At 38.1% G+C, this 23123-nt stretch overlaps 1 protein-coding gene across 4 annotated transcripts in view; it reads right to left on the bottom strand.

The window, feature by feature from the left end:
- Positions 1-23123, bottom strand: part of GRB14 (growth factor receptor bound protein 14) — a 125477-nt gene that overhangs the window by 35026 nt on the left and 67328 nt on the right. For all 4 annotated transcript variants that reach the window (XM_060016668.1, XM_060016667.1, XM_060016669.1 and 1 more), the window contains one exon: positions 14825-14981. In XM_060016668.1, coding sequence (XP_059872651.1) covers positions 14825-14981 — 157 coding nt within the window. The remainder of the gene's footprint in view (positions 1-14824; positions 14982-23123) is intronic.

Raw genomic sequence — 23123 nt, 5'->3', positions numbered from 1 at the left:
ACATAGTAATCAAATTGCCAAAAATTAAAGACAAAGAAAAACTATCAAAAGCAGCAAGGGAAAAATGAGAAATAACATACAAGGGAACTCCCATAAGATTACCAGCTGATTTCTCAGCAGAAACTCTGCAACCCAGAAGGGAGTGGCATGACATATTTAAAGTGATGAAAGGGAAGAACCTACAACCAAGATTACTCTACCCAGCAATGATCTCATTCAGATTCGATGGAGAAATCAAAAGCTTTACAGACAAGCAAAAGCTAAGAGAATTCAGCACCACCAAACCAGCTCTACAACAAATGCTACAGGAACTTCTCTAAGTGGGAAAAACAAGAGAAAAAAAGGACCTACAAAAACAAACCCCAAACAATTAAGAAAATGGTCATAGGAACATACATATCAATAATTACCTTAAACATGAATGAATTAAATGCTCCAACCAAAAGACACAGGCTAGCTGAATGGATACAAAAACAAGACCCATATATATGCTCTCTACAAGAAACCCACTTCAGATCGAGGGACACATACAAACTGAAAGTGAGGGGATGGAAAAAGATATTCTATGCAAATGGAAATCAAAAGAAAGCTGGAGTAGTAATACTCACATCAGATAAAATAGACTTTTAATGTTACAAGAGACAAGGAAGGACACTACATAATGATCAATGGATCAATCCAAGAAGAAGATATAACAATTATAAATATATATGCACCCAATATAGGAGCACCTCAATACATAAGGCAACTGCTAACAGGTATAAAAGAGGAAATCGACAGTAATGCAATAATAGTGGAGGATTTTAACACCTCATTTACACCAACGGACAGATCATCCAAACAGAAAATTACTAAGGAAACACAAGTTTTAAATGACACAATAGACCAGATAGATTTAATTGATATTTTTAGGACATTCCATGCAAAAACTGCAGATTACACTTTCTTCTCAAGTGTGCATGGAACATTCTCCAGGATAGATCACATCTTGGGTCACAAATCAAGCTCAGTAAATTTAAGAAAACTGAAATCATATCAAACATCTTTTCTGACCACAACGCTATGAGATTAGAAATCAATTACAGGGAAAAAACACAAACACACAGAGGCTAAACAGTACTTTACTAAATAATCAAGAGATCACTGAACAAATCAAAGAGGAAATCAAAAAATACCTAGAGACAAAAGACAATGAATATACGATGATCGAAAACCTATGTGGTGCAACAAAAGCAGTTCTAAGAGGAAAGTTTATGGCAATACAAGCCTACCTCAAGAAACAAGAAAAATCTCAAACAATCTAACCTTACACCTAAAGGAACTAGAGAAAGAAGAACAAACAAAACCCAAAGGTAGTAGAAGGAAAGAAATCATAAAGATCAGAGAGGAAATAAATGAAACAGAAACAAAGAAAACAATAGCCAAGATCAATAAAACTAAAAGCTGGTTCTTTGAGAAGATAATCAAAATCGATAAACCATTAGGCAGACTCATCAAGAAAAAGAGGGAGAGAACTCAAATAAATAAAATTAGAAATGAAAAAGAAGTTAAAACAGACACAGCAAAAATACAAAGCATTCTAAGAGACTACTACAAGAAACTCTATGCCAATAAAATGGACAACCTGGAAGAAATGGACAAATTCTTAGAAAGGTATAACCTTCCAAGACTGAACCAGGAATAGAAAATATGAACAGACCAATCACAAGTAATGAAACTGAACTGTGATTAAAAATCTTCCAACAAACAAAAGTCCAGGACAGATGACTTCACAGGTGAATTCTATGAAACATTTAGAGAAGAACAAACACCCATCCTTCTCAAACTCTTCCAAAAAATTGCAGAGGAAGGACATTCCCAAACTCATTCTATAGGCCACCATCACCCTGATACCAAAACCAGACAAAGATACAACAAAAAAATAAAATAACAGACCAATATCACTGATGAATATAGATGCAAAAATCCTCAACAAAATACTAGCAAACAGAATCCAACAACTCATTAAAAGGATCATTGGGCTTCCCGGGTGGCGCAGTGGTTGAGAGTCCGCCTGCCAATGCAGGGGACACAGGTTCGTGCCCTGGTCCAGGAAGATCCCACATGCTGCGGAGCGGCTGGGCCCGTGAGCCATGGCTGCTGAGTCTGCGCGTCCAGAACCTGTGCTCCGCAATGGGAGAGGCCACAACAGTGAGAGGCCCACGTACCGAAAAAAAAAAAAAAAAAAAAGTCATCCACCATGATCAAGTGGGATTTATCCCAGGGATACAAGGATTCTTCAGTATATGCAAATCAATCAACGTGATACACCATATTAACAAATTGAAGAATAAAAACCATACGATCATCTCAATAGATGCAGAAAAAGCTTTTGACAAAATTCAACACCCATTTATTTTAAAAACTCTCCAGAAAGTGGGCATAGAGGGAACCTACCTCAACATAATAAAGGCCATATATGACAAATCCACAGCAAACAGCATTCTCAATGGTGAAAAACTGAAAGCATTTCCTCTAAGATCAGGAACGAGACAAGGATGTCCACTCTCACCACTATTATTCAACATAGTTTTGGAAGTCCTAGCCATGGCAATCAGAGAATAAAAAGAAATAAAAGGAATACAAATGGAAAAGAAGAAGTAAAACTGTCACTGTTTGCAGATGACATGATACTATACATAGAGAATCCTAAAGATGCCACCAGAAAACTTACTAGAACTAGTCAATGAATTTGGTAAAGTTGCAGGCTACAAAATTAATGCACAGAAATCTCTTTCATACCTATACACTAGTGATGAAAAACCTGAAAGAGAAATTAAGGAAACACGCCCATTTACCACTGCAACAAAAAGAAAAAAATACCTAGGAATAAACCTACCTAAGGAGACAAAAGACATGTATGCAGAAAACTATAAGACACTGTTGAAAGAGGTTAAAGATGATACAACAGATGGAGAGATATACCATGTTCTTGGATTGGAAGAATCAATATTGTGAAAATGACTATACTACCCAAAGCAATCTACAGATTCAATGCAATCCCTATCAAATTACCAATGGCATTTTTTACATAACTAGAACAAAAAATCTTAAAATTTGTATGGAGACACAAAAGACCCCAAATAGCCAAAGCAGTCTTGAGGGAAAAAAATGGAGCTGGAGGAATCAGACTCCCTGACTTCAGACTATACTACAAAGCTACAGTAATCAAGACACTATGGTACTGGCACAAAAACAGAAATATAGATCAAAGGAACAGGATAGAAAGGCCAGAGATAAACCCACGCACCTATGGTCAACTAATCTATGACAAAGGAGGCAAGGATATACAATGGAGAAAAGACAGTCTCTTCAATAAGTGGTGCTGGGAAAATTGGACAGGTACATGTAAAAGAATGAAATTAGAACAATCCCTAACACCATACACAAAAATAAACTCAAAATGGATTAGAGACCTAAATGTAAGACCGGACACTATAAAACTCTGAGAGGAAAACATAGGAAGAACACTCTTTGACATAAATCACAGCAAGATCTGTTTTGATCCACCTCCTAGAGTAATGGAAATAAAAACAAAAATAAACAAATGGGACCTAATGAAACTTAAAAGCTTTTGCAAAGCAAAGGAAACTACAAACAAGATGAAAAGATAACTCTCAGAATGGGAAAAAATATTTGCAAGTGAATCGACTGACAAAGGATTAATCTCCAAAATATATAAACAGCTCATGCAGCTCAATATCAAAAAAACAAACAACCCAATCCAAAAATAGGCAGAAGACCTAAATAGACATTTCTCCAAAAAAGACATACAGGTGGCCAAGAAGCACATGAAAAGCTGCTCAACATCACTAGTTATTAGAGAAATGCAAATCAAAACTACAATGAGGTATCAGCTCACACCAGTTAGAGTGGGCATCATCAGAAAATCTACAAACAAAAAATGCTGGAGAGGGTGTGGAGAAAAGGGAACCCTCTTGCACTGTTGATGGGAATGTAAATTGATACAGCCACTACGGAGAACAGTATGGAGGTTCCTTAAAAAACTAAAAACAGAATTACCATATGACCCAACAATCCCACTAATGGGCATATACCCAGAGAAAACCATAATTCAAAAAGACACATGCACCCCAATGTTCACTGCAGCACTATTTACAACAGCCAGGTTATGGAAGCAACCTAAATGCCTAACGACAGACAAATGGATAAAGGAGATGTGGCCCATATATACAATGGAATATTACTCAGCCATAAAAAGGAACAAATTTGGGTGATTTGTAGAGATGCGGATGAATCTAGAGACTGTCATACAGAGTGAAGTAAGTCAGAAAGAGAAAAACAAATATCGTATATTAACGCATATATGTGGAACCTAGAAAAATGGTACAGATGAATTGGTTTGCAGGGCAGAAATTGAGACACAGATGTAGAAAACAAATATATGGACACCAAGGTGGGGAAAGTGGCAGGGGGTGGTGGTGGTTTGATGAATTGGGAGATTGGGATTGACATGTATACTCTAATATGTATTAAATGGATAACTAATAAGAACCTGCTGTATAAAAAGATAAACAAAATAAAATTTAAAAATAAATAAATAAATAACTGAAAGAACCCTAAGAGGCCTGATTATCAGCTATTCACATCTTACAGAAAATTTGTGGTTTTTTAAAAATTAGCTTATTTATTTATTTATTTTTGGCTGCATTGGGTCTTCGTTGCTGCACGCAGGCTTTCTCTAGTTGCAGTGAGTGGGGGCTACTCCTCATTGCGGTGCGTGGGCTCCTCATTGTGGTGGCTTCTCTTTGTTGCGGAGCACGGGCTCTAGGCGCACGGGCTTCAGTAGTTGTGGCTCACGGGCTCTAGAGCACAGGCTCTGTAGTTGTGGCGCATGGGCTTAGTTGTTCCGTGGCATGTGGGATCTTCCCAGACTAGGGCTCGAACCCGTGTCCCCTGCATTGGCAGGCAGATTCTTAACCACTGCGCCACCAGGGAAGTCCCAAAATTTGTGTTTTTTTAGAGTGCAGATATTGAACTAAATACAGACCTTAACAGGGAGAAAGTTCAACAAGAGGATATGAGATGCCTAGATGGATTACTTTGAGAGGAAAAGAAAAATGCTTAAAAGGGAGGTGAAAAGTGGCTGAAGACCAGCTTTGTTTTGCCAAGGACTAAGCGTAGTATAAGACATCATCACCAACACCCAAGAAAGGAAAAACAAAACAAAACCCTTGTCTAGATGGCTTCCCATAACTTTCTCTTGACTCTTCCTCTATAGCCCCATTCTAAAACCAAGCAGACTTTAACCAACTCAGTAATTCTACTAAGTAACTTATATTTTTTAATTATCAAAAAAAATTATTAATTCTATATTTAGGGGCTTTTTGCTGTAATGTTTGAAAAAACAATATTAGGAGCTGTCACCCAGAATGAACTAGAGACTTTTTGAGCTACCATTTGAGAAATGACCCCTGGTAAAATTCAAATAAATTCAACGTGATTTTTCTTTAAAAAAACCTTACTTTTAAAACTTCATAAATTCATGTAAAATACTATATTAAGATGTATTATTAAAATTTAACAGATACAAGTCTATTTAAAAAGCTTTCTGAAGAATTTTTCAGGGATTGTAAAGTGAATTATTACAATGATCAAATATCACTCTTACGTAGGTAGAAAAATAGGAGAGAAGCTGTCTTAAGTCACTTCAAGACAGCAACCAAAACGGAGGAAAAAAAGAAAAAAAGCCTTCAAAAAGAGTGAAAAAAAAGCTTTCTTAAAACAACAACAAAAGCTTCATATCACTTTAAGTTTTATTTTTGTTTCTGATAGATCAGTGAAGTCTTACATTAATAGAATGAAATACTACCGAACAGTGATAACTACACATAATTCTGTTTTCTATTTAATTTTCACAAAACTTTTTCTTTTTAAAAAAAAATAGAAGAGAGAAGTTTCTTCTGAAACTGTTGATTTAACTTCAAAGTCTTTTAAAAAACCTCAATCCTCCCAGAATGGAAAGTGTTCACCTGTGACCTTCTACCTGGATTTCTTCACTGAATCTACTGAAAGTACAGCGTGAGGATCAAATAGAAACTGGAGTCCCTACTCTTCCCATCACTTGATAAGAGAAGAAACAAAAGTGGCTTTTAGCTCTAATTCACCCAGAAAACAATTCTTTGTATACCTTTGTTACAGGAAACTCCAGGAGACAAATGGTCCTTGTACTTCTCTGTGCTAGGTAGAAACTACATACATTTTGTCAATCTTATTTTCAGATAAAAATGAACAGCCTCTGACCAAGCAAAACAAAAACTGGAGAAGCAAAGAATAAAGCAAGGCTCAATTTCTAAAAGTTTCCTTAACCTAAGAAAACTACTTAATACCAGCAAGATTCCCTGGAAAATTGCCACTGCCAGATTCAGCTTCCCAAGTGCAATAATAGGAAAATCTTGACATGAAAGCTGATGGGTATAAAGGCCTTGTGGATCATTCTTCAACAGAGTGAAACAGTCCTCATATTAACTCAGACTCAATGATCACAACTTGTATTCATAGAAAGCCTTATTTTTCCACAAAATGTTTGCATATATATTATCTCAAGCTGACTGTTAATACCTGAAGAGCTTAGAAACAGCTTCCATGAATTCTAAGTTATCCAATGAACCCTTTAAGGACTCAGAGTAAATTTCCATCTGGGCATGGCATGTGATTTCTTTGGCTTCTTTTTCAAGTCTCTTCCTTCTATGTACTTTGTAATCCATCCTTTGAACTACTTGATATAACAACTTACAGTTTAGTATACCTTAGTTCAAAAGCCATTTATTTGTCCTAGACCCTGGGTTACAAAGATGTACATATACAGAGAGTTCCATTGCTTATGGAATTATGGCCTAGTTTTAATAATATGATCACTATTAAGACAGTTGCAGAAAATGTTATAGCAGTGTAGAAGATGGGTACTTGATCCAACTTGGGGCTTCAACAAGTTGTCTGAACTAAGTCTTTAAAAATCTCTTAATAAGTTTTAAAAACTGTGTTTATTTCTTTTTTTCCCTGATTATTAAAATAATACATTTCCATTACAGAAAATTCGGAAAACACAGCCGACAATCACAATCCATCTTTAAAACTGTCAGTCAGGAATAAGCATTTAACATTACATTATTGTCTTTTTCTTTGGGACTATGTGAGTTTATGTGTATATATTTTTCACAGCATTTAGGAAACACTGTACACATATAAACATATATACAATGTTTCCTAAATGCTGTGAAAAATATATACTTTATTCAATCACTGTTGCAATCTTACATTTGTCCACATCAGTTTTCAAAGGAAAAGCTCCAAAAACATGATTCAAAGCAGCATAACTTACATCCTATTAATATACTGTAATTTATAACATTCCCCTATTATAATAGCATTAGGTTTTATTTTTCTCATTAATTGATACTGTAAATAATCCTGCTTGAACAGCCTTAAATCTGCTTCTTATCCAGATTTGCTTGTTCTCCACACCCACCTATAGTGTGTACTTGTGGGAAAATCACCTCCCAGGACACAATTTACCTCTATCACTCCTAGTGCTTCCTGCACCACTCTTTTTTGGGGGGAGGGGTGTTGGGGGGAGGTTGTAATTTCCTAATGGATGTATGAGAAAAGGTAGTGCCAGCAAGTATGCCAATTGCCTCAAAAAACAAGTAGCTTCTGAGCAGCCAAAGTCTGTACCCAGGCATATGAGAGGGGCAGGTGTGTCTCCCTACCTGCTCTCAAATGGAAAGGGTGACTCTACTTCATAAGACTGAGCGTGGGATGCCTCCAACGGCTCTTCTATCTCTCCTCTCCCCAGACCGTGGCACTAGGTTAGCTGTCAGTCAGCTTGGACAGCTGAGGGGTTCCATCTTTGTTTTCATAGGAATTTTTAGGAAATGGCTAGCAGTTATTATACAGTTATACTTTATTGCTATTTTTAACTAACATTCCAAGTAAGCCTTGGAAGATGCATAGCAGCTAGCCAGGTAAAGATGGGTGAGAAAGGGCTTCCTGAGAATCTTAACAGCATGAGCAAGGAACCCAAGGAGTAGAAATGCAGGCAACTACAGGCAGTTCTCTAATGTATAAACTTAGAGGAGGGAGGTGTAAGACACAAGGCTTGAGGTAGGAAGGGTAGTCAGGTCACAGGTACTACAAGGCCTGCAAAGGACCTTGGACCCTAAGGCAAGGTGAATCAAGGTCTGCACTCAGATGAATAACTTTGGTATGACCAGAGGCAAGAGGAAGGACCAACAGTAAGGCTAAAGGAATTCCTGAGAAGAGAGATGATGAGAGCTGAACTCAGGCTATGAGAATACTGAAAAGGAAAAATCAGTTGGACCACAAGGCAGATTTAGTTATGAGCACTCTTTGCTGGCTTCACATGTCCCATCTCCAGCCTTAGTGTGCTACCAGAGCACATGTCGCCTTAACCCTCAGATCAGGGCTACATAAGTCTCGATAGAGAAGGAAGCACACATGTCCTAAGGGTTTCACAATTATTTCCACTGGTGATGAGGATGGTCACAACTCTGATGGCTGGTAGGTTCCAAATAGCACAGAAAGTACAACTACATATCAGTATCAGTGCCAGACAACAGAAAAAAACACTTCTGTTTCTTTTGCAAAGAAGAAAAAAGTGAAGGAGCAGCTTCAAAGCAGGAGGCTGTGAAGTGTTCCCTCACCGCTGCTGTGCATTGCTTCAGTCTTAAAGAGATCATGTGGGTTTAGCTGCACATATAAAAATGGTTTCATTAAAAGCCTGCAGTCATTCATTTTGCTTATTAAAGCCACTCCACAATGATACTCACAATAGAAATCTCAGCGGTCCCTAGCAATGACACTAAAATACAATTAATTCCACTTCCCGAGGAATCTATAGGTATGCGCTTGAGGTATTGTGTTAATTGCCGCTGCTTCATACCATGGCTTCAATTAGGAATCAAAATGGGAGCAAAGCAAACATGGATCCCATTAAGTTCTAGAAGACTTAAAACTGAAGTTTCCCCCCACCCACCCACCATCCTCTTACAATAATTGTAAAGGCAGGGGACTCCATCTGGGGAACTATAGTGACATCCAGTGGCTGTGAAGTAAAACACACCAGTTACAAAACAGGTTGTTCTATCATTAGAGAAGGGGAAATATTTGGTGATATACTGGTATTTTAAATCCAATGTCTATAAAGCTGTACATAGTACTAGAAACTCATAATAACACGACCCCAAATCAGGCAAATCAGCAATTTGTAACAAAATCAGGATATTTAGCTGCCTTCCATGATTTACTCTACCTATGAAAATTCTTGGTAGCATATATTAATAACTATGGACAGAGGATATGAAATATTGATATCATATTCAAAGCTCCAACTGTCCTATTACCATTCACAATGTATATAAATTCAACAACAGCCCATTTCCAAAGTGATCCTCTTCTCAGCCAAGATAAATAGCTGGCTCTGCTCTAAAGTGGACCAGGCTGGCTCAGTTTGATTCCAATAATTTCAGTACTACCTAGGTTTGTCTGAAAATGTTCTTGAGGTTTCAGAATTTAAATTTGTATTTATAGCCTGCATGAGAGATGCAGACGGAAAGTGAGAGAGACAAACCAACCACAGAATCCCGAAAACACTGGCCTGACCTAGTGAAGTGGGGAAATAACAAACTTGCTTCCACAGAAAATGCATACACTTGAGAATCTGACAGGTACCTAGATTTGTGCAAGGTTGACTCTGGGCCAGGTACTTCTTATCACTGATTCTTTGTATTCTTATGTGTAAAATGGAGATGAAATAAATGTACATTGCGGGGTTGCTATGAGGCTAAATATTGAGAGTGTCTATCAAGATGAATGTGAAACCTCTACGTAGGGGCCCTGCACACGTAAGATGCACGTTAATAGTAGCTATCACACATATGCATTCATATTAAAAATACCAATAAAATTGGAGGGTTTTTTGCCACACAAAGTGTCATTCTGAAAACAGACTTTGAATTCCATAACCATATTTTGAATGTCATGTGCTCCCCCTTCTGACTTTAGTAATTTGTTGTGTGTGTTAATGGTTCACACACAACAGTAGCACATCTATTAACCATGTAACGTGTCTCTGAAACTTTCCTAAGCTTATCTGGGATATTAAAGTGAACTAGAGGCAGAAAACTCCCCACTCTCATCTATCTCCTAAGTCACAATATTCTTGTCTACAAGGCTTCAGGATCTCACAAACACTAAGCCTTGTACATGTGCAGACCATGACATGAAGATGGTACAATGTGGCATGCGCGACTGGCAGAAATGAGAGATGGGCAAGGATCAAGCCCGGAAGCCACAGATAGTTTGAGGTAAAAGCAAAACGAAGTTGCTTAGCCTCCAAATGGTCAAAACTTGCGTTCGAGTCTTCTTAGTAGTAGACTTTAAAACTAAGTCAGACCATACTGCTCTCTGACGAAGAGACCTACAGTTACTTTTTCCCTCACTCAGTGTAAAAGTCCAGTCCCCTCCATGGCCTGGGAGACCCTGCATGAGCTGGCTCTGTGGTAGCTCTGTGCAGTCCCTTTCCATTACTTTCCACCTTACTGACTCCTTAAGTCCTGTTTCCTGAACACAAGCACATTGCCATGTCCAGGCCTTCCCGCTTGCTGTTCCCTCCTTCTAGAACAATCTTCTATTTAAGTGCAAGACCTGCTCCTGTCTGCTTCAGACCTCTACTCAAACATCACACTGTCAGGGACACCTTCCCTGATCTACTTAAAGTGCATCTCCCAACCGGCCCTGGACTCCCTATCCCTTTCCCGGCCTTCCTTTTCTCCCCAGTGCTAATCACCACCTAAAAGATTGCACATTTTAGTCATGTATCTCTTGTCTTTCTCCTCCCACTAGAATGCAAACTCATGAGGGCATTGCTTTTTGTCTATTGTGTTCATACTGTACCCCCGGGATCCACACACAAAACAGGCTTGGTGCAAAACAGTCAACAGATATTTGTTAAACTATTGGAGGAAAGCAACAGGGAAAGGCAGGGGGAGTTAGTTCCTAGCTTTTGTGGAATCTGTAAGGTGGAAAGAAAAAAAAAAAAAAAAACTAAAAATAATCAGTATTTTTTAAAGATGCACACATATATAAAAGAAGGTAATCTACACAAGTGAACTCACAGGCTAGAGATTATGTTAAAATAGAGAAACTAAAGAAAGTCATCTCAGCATTGTGAAATAATGGACAGTATTGTTTAATTCCTGACATCTTTATTTCTGTTATTTACAGTGAGCTGACTTATTTTTGTATTAAAAATATTTTTTTAAAATAATAGACCACCTCTTCACTTTTAGAATTCTATTCATTGAAAACTAATCATTTTAATCAAAGAGAGGTCAAGAATGTCTCCTGAACAACATGCAGAGCTCACTAGCTGGTCACCAAAGTTTTGGCAAATGATGTGTCCTTTGGTTCTTTACGTCATCACCACTAAAAGAAGATTTGCAGTTGAATATGTCAGTACTTCATTCTATTGACAAAGGGCATCGGCAGCTGCACAGCATATTTAAGGGGCAGAAACACCCCACTCTAGTTCTTTTAGTTCATTTTAATATACAAATAGCAAAAATGTTCCTGAATACTACTCTTAGGTTGAATAGCTCCTACAAGAGTATTTATAAGCTACACACACACAAATAAAATTCAGAGACACACTGGTTTTACATTTGATGCTGAGGAAGACTACAGCGTCTTAAGAGTTGTTATTCTCTTGTTATATTGTTAAAGAAGCAGAAGAAAGAAAAAGAATAAAAACTGTTTCTCAAGAGTTTAGTTAGATATTCATTAACTCTTATCATCTAACATCTCAGTGTATCCTTACAGAAATAAAGCAGCAGATTTTTTTTAAAAAGGAATGGAAGGTGGCAAATCTAATATACATTAGTATTTGGGTAGCATTAGTGTCTGCAATTTTTCTACTGTATAAAGTTTTTATCTGAGAAAAAAAAGAACACAAAAAAAGCTCTGGAACTAAATTTCTTTCTCATAAGCTTTGGTCTAATGCATGGTTAATGAAGCCATGAGACAATATTCTCACATCTTTGATTTTATTTCAGCAGTTTCCAGAAAATACAGTAATGGAGAAATATATTTCTATTCAATGCCTAAAAGTTTAAATTTAGCATGTAGCTCAAATTAATTCTCAATGTTCCATTTTAAGCTTCTACATTAAAAGACTTGCACAAATCTTTTTATTCCTCACATGACTTGCCGCGGTCTCTTGTGAAAACTGCTTCTTGATTTATAAAGTAGATTTTATTACTGAACTTCAAGCTCTTTGTTAGGGATAAATTGTAGTGACTATAACTGCAAAAGATGTTTAATGACTTTTAAACTCTCTCTAAAAGAAAAATTTAAGAGTATAGAATACTGTAATTATACATTATACTAATTGAGAGCTATATTTCTAGAAGCATAAGCAAACAAAATAGTTTGGAATTACGGCAGGTATCTGTTGAGAGTTAACACCATATTTCTGAGAGTAATGATCATGAATAGAAGTTAAATTAGTCACAAATGGCAATGAAGAAAATATATGTTGAACTTTCTCTGCCCTACGAGGGTGAGACAGCAAGTCACACGGACCAGTATAGCATACCTTCAGAATTCAAGTTTTCTTGGAAGGTACATGCTCAGCTGTGGAGATCAGCTGACATGTTGTCGCTCATCAACTATCAAACAGGGGGTGGGAGGGTGGGTTAAGGTTCAGAATCCCTGTGGAGACTGTCGAACTATCCAAACTTCTTTTCCACAGGCTTCCCTCTGTCCTCTTCCTCAGGTCCTGACATATCCTTGGACAGCAGTCTTCAAATTGGAAGTACTATAGACACTTCCTGAATGGTTCAGGGAATGCAAGGAACTTTAAATGAACCATTTTCCAGAATCTTTTAAAAACGGATCCTCCTAAGAACATACCTTTTCTGCCAACATCATCTTTATTGCATTTCATAAGACAAAGGCAAACTTCTCATCCGAATTGAACCTTACTTTGGTATGCTGCTCTGAGGTGTAAACCCTCTATGTATCAAACGAAGGAAAATTTTTATATATTGGTAGCTAGCTAAGCAAGAAAGTGAATGACTCTCATGCCTAGGTATAAAATTCTCAATTCTTTAAACAAATTGAAGGGACAAATTGTCCTGTCATTGACAACTTATTTAAATTAATTTTGAATAAGTTGTTTATTACTAAAAGTTGTTTGACTTACAATGCAAAGGAGTTGATGGTAGGCTAAATAATAGCCCCCTAACGATAGCTACATCTTAATCCCTGAAACCTGTGACTGTTACCTTACATGGTAAAAAAATAAAAACAAAACAAAACTTTGCAGGTGTCATTGATTTAGGGATCTTGAAATGAAGTGATTATCCTGGATTATTCTGGATAAAGCCTAAATGCTACTATCTCCTAAGAGAGAGGTAGAGGGAGACTGCACACAGACAGAAGAGAACACAGTGTGACCATGGAGGTAGAGATTAGAGTGATGTAGCCATAGCCACGGCATGCCAGCAGCCACAAGAAGCTAGAAGAGGCAGGAAATGGATTCTCTCCTTGAACCTCCAGAGGAAGCTCATCCCTGAAGATACCTTGATTTTAATCCATTGATACTGATTTCAGACTTCTGGCCTCCAGAAATGTAATGGAATAAACTTTGGTTGTTTTAAGCCACTGAGATTATGCTAATTTGTTACAGCAGCCAAGGGAAACTAATACAAAATTCAAAGAATCAAATGGCACTGCCATAACAAACTCCTTCCTTTCTCATCTACCTATTATGGGGACATGTTTTTTAACAGCAGTATTTGTAAAAATAAGAAAGGGGAGACAAAATTGTCGCCCAATTCTGTCCCACACTAGCAGAAGAATGAAAATTCTTTATAACTTATTAAAAGATGTGAGGGGAAAAGCCTCTACAGTTCACAATACAGAGATATATTTCCAACTGCAAATAAATACGATTATTTTTTATGTTTATGACTTTAAAATGTGAAGGATTACTCATTCTTCAAGAAAAATTTAGGGTATACAGTCCCATAAAGAGACTACCACTGTGGATATTTCCCATGTCTGCACTACAATCAATTCAAAAAGTAGTCCAGGGCTTCCCTGGTGGCGCAGTGGTTGAGAATCTGCCTGCCGATGCAGGGGACACGGGTTCGAGCCCTGGTCCGGGAAGATCCCACATGCCACAGAGCGGCTAGGCCCATGAGCTACAACTACTGAGCCTGCGTGCCTGGAGTCTGTGCTCCACAACGAGAGACGCCGCGACAGTGAGAGGCCCGCGCACCGCGATGAAGAGTGGCCCCCGCTTGCCACAACTAGAGAAAGCCCTCGCACAGAAACGAAGACCCAACACAGCCAAGTATAAATAAATAAATAAATTTATAAAAAAAAAAAGTAGTCCAAATAACAGCATATTTTATTGACCTCTCAAAAAATGTTAATTGTGCTACTGAAGTTTATTATGAGATGTATCTTTCCATCACTTTAGACTCTATGGTTTAGCTCCCAAATTTCCACACATCATTATTTAAACCATGAAGAGTGGTAAATTTTTAATATTTCTATTCTTATTTCCATTTTGTGCTACTTTATTTTTCTCTCAACTACCAACCCAAAAATAAAAAACAAAGAAAAGGACTATTCATAATTGTCCTCTATTTTTCTACAAGTGAAGAAAATCTTTGCCATATGATCAAACTATAAGGGACAGAAAAGCAATGATATGACTATGATTTTGTATCCTTACCTAGACCTATGTGAGGCAGGTGCTCAAAAAGGGTCCAGCTGTGGTCATCAATGTAATGATTCTTCAGGATCAACAGCTGGCAAACATCTCGGGCAGTTATGTCACTGGGTACCTCTAAAGCCCTGCTGGTTTCATCTTCACTGTATACTTTAATTACCTGTGTAGGTAGAAATTAAAAAATGAGCTAAAATAGTCTATTAAAAATATCATTCTAGTAAGTCATCAAACTTATCAGTTGAGCTAATTACAAATTCCTTATACAGTTTGTTTTACATCTAATTTCCTTATACATGGAGTAAATGTTGCCCATCCAAGACTTGTTTATAATATGTGTCAAAGTCACTCTGTCTGACAACTTCCAGTCTCTTCTCTTCAGTGTCTAAACTGGAGGCCATTCAATGACCATTCAATGTCATTTCCCACCACTCTGATCTACTAAAAAGCTACATATCTCTTATCAATATTTTAAATTTTCCACTCCATATTTAAATCTTTAAACAATCCAAGTAACATGGGTGATTTATTCCCAGATATACATGTTGTAACAGCAGTAAACAGAATATAAAGATTTCTCTATTTCAGGTTATAGAAATTTTGGCAAAGACTGGCTAGATGTTCACCAAATCCTTTTTCTTTCCTCCCTTGCAATTAGTTGTGTCCATGGGATTGAGTTTTAGTCAATGAGATGTAAGCACATGCAGTGTTGCACCTCCAGACCTAATCCATAAAAATTTCCCATATACTGTCATCCATTCTCTTACGCCAGCCTCTCACTGAATGGAAATGATGACAAAGACCTAAAGAGGAGAGCAGAGCCATGGGACAGAAGGAGGCTTTGACTCTGAATGGCCACATGGAAGGTGCCCAACTAGGAATGACCATATGTAACTTTGACATGAGCAAGAAATAAACTTTTAGTCTGTTAACTCACTGTGATTCTTTATCTATTACAGCAGCTAATGTCACCCCAAATCATACAGAAGTAGAGAGTTTCACATACAACACTCCCCTCAACATTTACCAAGTTATGCTATGTGCTAGAATTTCCACTACTAACTGTGATATGTCATATATAAATTAAATTAATTATAATAAGTTAAATACCTATGAAAATAGTATAGTAAGATCAACACACACAGAAGTAGGAAATTGTAAGAAAATTCAATATAAGAAATACACCTTATAAAAATATAGACATTTAAACATTTTCAGTAATTCAAACAAATGAAAATTAAAATGATGTGTCAATTCTCTATCGATTATTTTTCTAATTATGTGTAATGACAGTGGAAAAAAATAGTTGCTCTCTTACAATGACAGGAGTGATATAAATTGGTAAAACTATTTTGTACACCTGTTGGAAAGTATTTATTGAAAGCATTAAAAGGTCCATTCCTTTGACTCAATAATTTCCCTTAGGCAAACTATCTCAATAAATCTGTCATAAATGTGGAAAATAGCTTTAGGCATAGACTTATCCAGCAAAGCATTATGTATAATTCTATCAACCTAAATATACAACAACAAAAGAATGGTAAACTATAGTACTTTCACAAAATGGAATATTACAAGGTACTTAAAAATGTTATTCAAGGAAATAATATAAGAACTTTAAAAAAAATTCCTAAGTAAAATGAGATCACGACACCAAAGTATAAGTTACGCAGGAGAGTGCAGGCTTATTTGTTGGACTGGCAACCAGGCACCTATCCCTCGTCTAAGAGCATTCTGATTGTCTTTTAGAGACCCACTCCCTCCCTCACCATTAGTCTTTGTGATTCTGGCAGCTCTACTTTCAGCTCAGTGATGGTATAGTGGAGCTGCTGGAACTGGCTTGCAAGAGGTGATTGTTAAACATTCAGGAACTCTGCAAGCCAGGCATCTTGAAATCAGCCATGGTGGGAGTACACCAAAGAAACTGGCAAATGCTACAATAAGGCCTTTTTAAAAATATATATATATTTTTATAGCCAGTTTACCAGTGCATGACTGCCTCAGCTTCACATAGTTGTTATCCAGATTGATCAATCAACACTCAGAATCCCTTTGGCGACAGTGACTATTTCAGAGTGGGCACATGACCTAATCAGAGTCAGTCAGGGCCAATCTAGACATCCGTTCACATAACCATAAAGTGAGCCCTGTTTTCCACTGGGCAGGTGTAGGGTGAAGCTGCTACTGTTCGTGAAGAGAAAGACTGTGGGAAAATGGGGCCCACATGGAGTAAACCATGCCAAGAGATGAAAAGGGTGCTGAGAATATCATTGGGCCCCTGGACCAGGGAATACTTGAATTGTGTTTTTTAATCATATGTGTGCCATGAAGCTGTACGTTTCTAGTGGTAATATCCACCTACTTATATCTCTTGTTCTAGCCAAAGACCTTCTCCAACTCTTTCTCCATACTGCTAGCGGAATAAACTTTCTAATAGCCAATCACATCAGGTCATTCTTGTAAAATTCTTCAATGGCTCCTTGTTGTCCTAACTCAAGCAGCTCATTGTGTTTATTAAGACCCCATGCAAAGCATACATCCTTTGCTAAGTGTTTTAGTATAACGCTGTCATTGGGCTTCCCTGGCAGCACAGTGGTTAAGAACCCGCCTGCCAATGCAGGGGACACGGGTTCGAGCCCTAGTCTGGGAAGATCCCACATGCCGCGGAGCAACTAAGCCTGTGCGCCACAACTACAGAGCCTGTGCTCTAGAGCCCACGAGCCACAACTACTGAGCCCGCGTGCCACAACTACTGAAGCCCGCGTGCCTAGAGCCCCTGCTCTGCAACAAGAGAAGCCGCCGCAATGAGAAGCCCGCGCACCGCAACAAAGAGTAGCCCCCACTCGCCTCAACTAAAGAAAGCCCACTCACAGCAACGAAGACCCAATGCAGCCAAAAATAAATAAATAATAAATAAAGTTCCCCTTTAAAAAAAAAACCATATATATATATAAGGCTGTCATAGAGTTGGCTGTTGCCCTCAGAGAGCTAAAGCATAGTGGGGAAAGCAGTATTAAAAACAATAGTCACAAAGTAGGACATAAAAATTCAGTATGTTACTAAATCATGTAATGGGGGTTAGGAGATACCTGAAAGATATCCATGAAAAAGTGATATTCAGGCCAAGACCTGAAGAAGGAGTGGGCAGTAGCTAGGCAAAGAGAGGGTAAGAGCATTTCAAGCTAAGGGAACCGAAGCCATGCAAAGTCCGTGGGGCAAGAAGAAACTTGGCAGATTCTAAGGATTAAGAGGAGTCAGGGGGCTTCTCTGGTGGCGCAGTGGTTGAGAGTCTGCCTGCCGATGCAGGGGACATGGGTTCGTGCCCCATGCCGGGAGGATCCCACATGCCACGGAGCAGCTGGGCCCCGTCAGCCATGGCCGCTGAGCATGCGCGTCCGGAGCCTGTGCTCTGCTACGGGAGAGGCCACAGCAGTGAGAGGCCCGCGTACTGCAAAAAAAACAAAACAAAACAAAACAAAAAAAGGCATCAGGAACGGCAAGTGCAGCAAGCAGGGAGCATGGCCCTGAGGGAGATGAGGTGGTAAGCATGACCGTAGTAACAGGGATGCAAGATCCTCAGCTCAGAATTGACTTAAGAATCATTGAGCTTATAGGTGGTAAACTTGTGGATATGGATATATCTGACAAAGGGAGAAAAGGAAGAAGCATGAGGAAAAAAAAGAATCTAGGGCTGAACCCTGAGAAATTGCAATATTTAATGGTGAGTTAGAGGCAAGAAAGTCTGAAAGATAAAGAGAGATAGAGAACCAGGGAAGTGGGACCCCATGGAATAAAGTCCAAACTCTTCAGCACGCACAGAGCATGCACACTCCCCAGCAAATCAGCCTATGGAACAGGTCACTCTGACCTTAGCCAGATATGATAAACATTTGCAACCTCTTCTTTCTATTTGCTCATGAGGTATCCTCTACCTGAAATCTTTGCCCCAGCCACCAACAATATGCTTTATTTGGCAAATTCCTACTTACCATTTGGCCCCAGTTCCCACAGCACTTCCTCCAGAAAGTCTCCCCTGACTGCCCATGGCTTTATAATGTGCCCCTCTTAGAGCTCTTACTTTGTAATTTTCTACTTGAATATCTTTCTCCTCAACTGCACTAGCAAGCTCCTTTAAGGAAAATCTACATTTACTCACCATTTGACATGATATCCCAGGGACCTAGTCCAAGCCAATGTATGGCTTAATAAAGATCTTTGGAACAAATGAACTTTGTACCCCTGCAAAGCCTACCAAAATGTTTTGCACATAACAGGTACTCAATACATATTTGTAAATTTTAATTTAAAAATCTTTTCTGTCACGAAGTATATGATTGATTAAATTTTAATCCTCAGGAAATTAAAATTCTTCTCAAAGAGCAACAGATATACAATTTTTCTTATAAATAATCCTAGGTAAGAACTGGCTTAATATTGCCATTAGCAGGCAGTTCTGAGTTTTGAAGTCATTGAGGCAGCTGTGAAGTCATATGAAAAAGGCTATGAAAATACACTGCCAAAATCAGGTGCAAGCGTCTGAGCTCTCACTTCAATTCCTTCATTTTTCGGTTAACACATGTGGTTCATGAAGATCCCAAGATCTCTTTGGAATCTCAGTGTTTCCCATGATTGCATCTGGGTAGGCTATTGTTTTTACGTTTGTGCCTTCAGACAAATCTCAGTGCCAGACAATTGCTGAGATGCTAAGAAATGCCGTCCACCAGGCGGCTGTGGTTAACACTGAGTGGGTCAAACACTGGTGGGTGCTCCTGCCAAAAGCAACATGAAGACAACCAGTCCTGAGAGGAAAAGAAGATCTGACCCTGGGGCTGCTCCTTCATGTGGAGCAATGATGAGAGGCCATTTCAGTGCCCTCAGAGGCCACTGCTCATTCCACGCCAGGAAACAGGGGGTTGGGAATGACCTGGTGGCCACGGGACAGGTTCCTGAGACTTCCCGACTACCCCATGCTTTCTTACAATAAATGCCCATCCCCTGGGGTAACAGAAGCATGCCTCTTATTTTTCATGCTCTAGTTTTTATATCAGAGGAATTAACAAATGAAAATCTGGAGACATTCTGAAGTCTAAGCCAAATTCAAGAAGAGGGCAAGAATAGAGTAAGAGGTAAAGTTGGGGAAAATGAAAAAGATACCTAACCAATTAGAAATGCCATTAATCTCTTCAGTTGACTTTGCTGCAAATTGGAAAGAAATAAGTTGCCAAGAACGGAGACACATAAATTTAGAAGGACGAGGCTAACTTAAATTTCTGGAATAAGTGCATGTACTCATTTTTTAAATTAATAACACCTGTTAGGAAAACACAATACTTTTGTTTGAGCTCCATTTCAAACTCTTCTTCTTAAAAAAATAATCCCATTTAATGCTGACATTTGTCCAAAATACACATTCATCTACGAACGATAAAAATTTATTTTGGTTGATCTTCCACAGCAGTAAGTCCCTGTCATCTCTCAGATTTATTCAGTACTTATGAAAAATTCCTTATACTACTGATGGGGAGCCTTTGTTAAAAAAATCTCATTTTTATTTCTATTTATTTCTCCTTGAAATATATGAAAAAGGGAAAGATAATCTAAGCCTTAACTCTCTAGTAGAGTTGAATATGCCAAAAATATTAGTATACTAAACCCTCCTGTTTAAGAAAAAAAGTCAAGTCATAAGTAAAGATATTGATATAAGACTAGTAGGGATTAAAACTAAGGTACAAACTTTTTTTTTTTTTTTTTTTTTTTTTGCGGTACGCAGGCCTCTCACTGTTGTGGTCTCTCCCGTTGTGGAGCACAGGCTCCGGATGCGCAGGCTCAGCGGCCATGGCTCACGGGCCCAGCCGCTCCGCGGCATGTGGGATCTTCCCAGACCGGGGCACGAACCCGTGTCCCCTGCATCGGCAGGCGGACTCTCAACCACTGCGCCACCAGGGAAGCCCAGGTACAAACTTTTGTGATCATGTAAAAACCAAATGGCAGGGCTGCTCTTAAGAATCATTGGAGTAAAATAGTGGTATCCTGTTTCCTCTACATACTGAAAGGTAAAAAGACATCTGAAGGCCATATAATCATGCTATTTAATAAAGGGATATTATACATTCCCAGTTCAGTGGTCCAAATCCCCACCTTGCTATATAAAGTAAAAAATAGGGTAAGAAGAATTCATAACAATTGATCCACGAGATCATTTGCAATTGCATGCCAGCAGGAAGAAATCCTGCCTGGACCCTAAAGAAGAACAGGAACTTTCTTTGTCTCATCAATGAGCAGACACACTTGATTAGCAAGAAAAACATGCATTGATAAGATCTGTCTATAACATCCCACCAGCAGGAACAGAGAGAGCTCCCAAGGACAGCCAACAGTGTACACACAGGCTGTGTTGAGGAAGCCCTCAGTGTCACTGTAATCCTGACAATCGGAGCAACCTTGGCCTTCAGAGTGGTTTACAGCTTCAAAAACTGTGCCGGGAGCATATGGCATCTAGCAATGAAAATGTAATATAAAGACACAGTAGCCCCTGCAGAGAATATGCTGGAATGTGGGTGGAGCAGATCTCTGTTTTGGCTGACATCCTTATCAAGGCAGTTTATATACTTTATACCTCAAGTCCCCTAGGCTGCCCTCCATGAAAAGTAAGTGGAGGCAAGAGATTAAAAAATTAACATAACTCATTTTGAAAGCAGTAGACACAACAATGTTGAAATACACAGAGCAAGAAATGGTTAACTTTTCAGAAAAGAAGTTTGAGGCCCCTAAAGCCAAGGGACTAAAAGAGATGAACTATTTAAAATATAAGACAAAGGCCATTTCTGAAAACACAGAGCTTGAATTTGAAAATCAATTCAATATGTATTGCTTTCTCCCCAAAGCACACATAGTATTCATCTGCTATAATCCCCGGAAATTCTGATTCTCAGAACAGATTATGTGGAAAGCTTCAGGAAAGCACTGGGCAGAGGCTAAGCGGTCAGCCTTTCTCCTCCTTCCTGCAGACCCAAGAAAGTGATGGAATGGGATGCCTCATTCCTTTCCAAACTGGATTCATCCTAGAATATGTGTAAAAAAACCTCAGGGTTCTCATCTGGTCATTTGGCAATGCCACAGAGCAGAAAGGGGCATTGGACCCATTGGTAAGTAACTAGCTACTTAATCACTTATCCTTTGTTTCTTCAGAGAAGAAAGGAGGCAAAATGGGATAATTATTCAGCAGGTAAAAAACGAGCACAGATTAAACATAACTATATGAGCAAGAATCCACAGGATGAAGTGAGAGACTTTTTTTTAGAAAAAGAAGAAAGAGCAAAAGGGAAGGAAAAAGACGGTTGGGCATGGTTATCTTGGGTGTCAAAGTTTCTATTTGGGGAGAATTTAATTTGATTTTTAGATTAACTACATTTAAATACCACATTTAATATTTAATTAAATATTAATTCTTATTAATTAATATTTAATTTAAAATAATTTAAACACCATTATTTAAATACCAAGATCTTACCACAATGAAAAGTATACAACTTTTCAACAGAAAAATAAATGCATTTATTATATCTCTTAATTATATATATTGTTTATATATAATTAATAGAAAATAAGAAACAAGGCCCATAGAAATTTGATTTCAACTAGGTCCCAAAGTAAAGCTTATTTCTCCCACTCTTTAAAATTTTATCATCCAAGTACAGTAAGATTATAAAGCTATCTTTTAATGTTTCAGATTTTTTTCTCCATTATTTTTAACAGATAGGCAATGTACCTAAATCAGTGAAATATTTTTATATAGAGGTCAGAGCAGCCCTGGATTTTTATGTTCTTCTAAATAAGGAATGTAGTATCCTAAGATAAGAGGAGACAGTCTTAGATGTTTTGAATTAAGCAACTCAATATGTTCCCCTGAAGGGAAACGGCAAATAATACATTCATTATTACTTATTCGAAACCTCTAACAAAATGTTATATTTAAAAACAAAGACTGTTCCCAAAGATCCCAACAGCTCAAGAAAAGCTGTCGCTTCCATATTGCTATCCTTCATTATTTTGCTAGCTGTCAAATATTTATTAAGAGCAAAACAGTACATAGTTTAGAGAAATCAGGTCATAGGGAATCAAATTATCTCCATTGAAAGAGATATTCAACTACATATTTGAGCATAAGCAGTACATGTTCATTAACTCAAAATAGATATTGTCACCAATATCAGAATTACAGGAATTGATTGACATAAACAGGTCCATTTCACATCCATGTGGCCCCTTTCAACTTTATTCCCTATAATCCTTTCCTTATTCTCTA

Source organism: Delphinus delphis, chromosome 7, assembly GCF_949987515.2.
Source record: "Delphinus delphis chromosome 7, mDelDel1.2, whole genome shotgun sequence".
Classification (NCBI taxonomy): Eukaryota; Metazoa; Chordata; class Mammalia; order Artiodactyla; family Delphinidae; genus Delphinus; species Delphinus delphis.
This window is presented reverse-complemented; position numbering and strand designations above follow the sequence as displayed.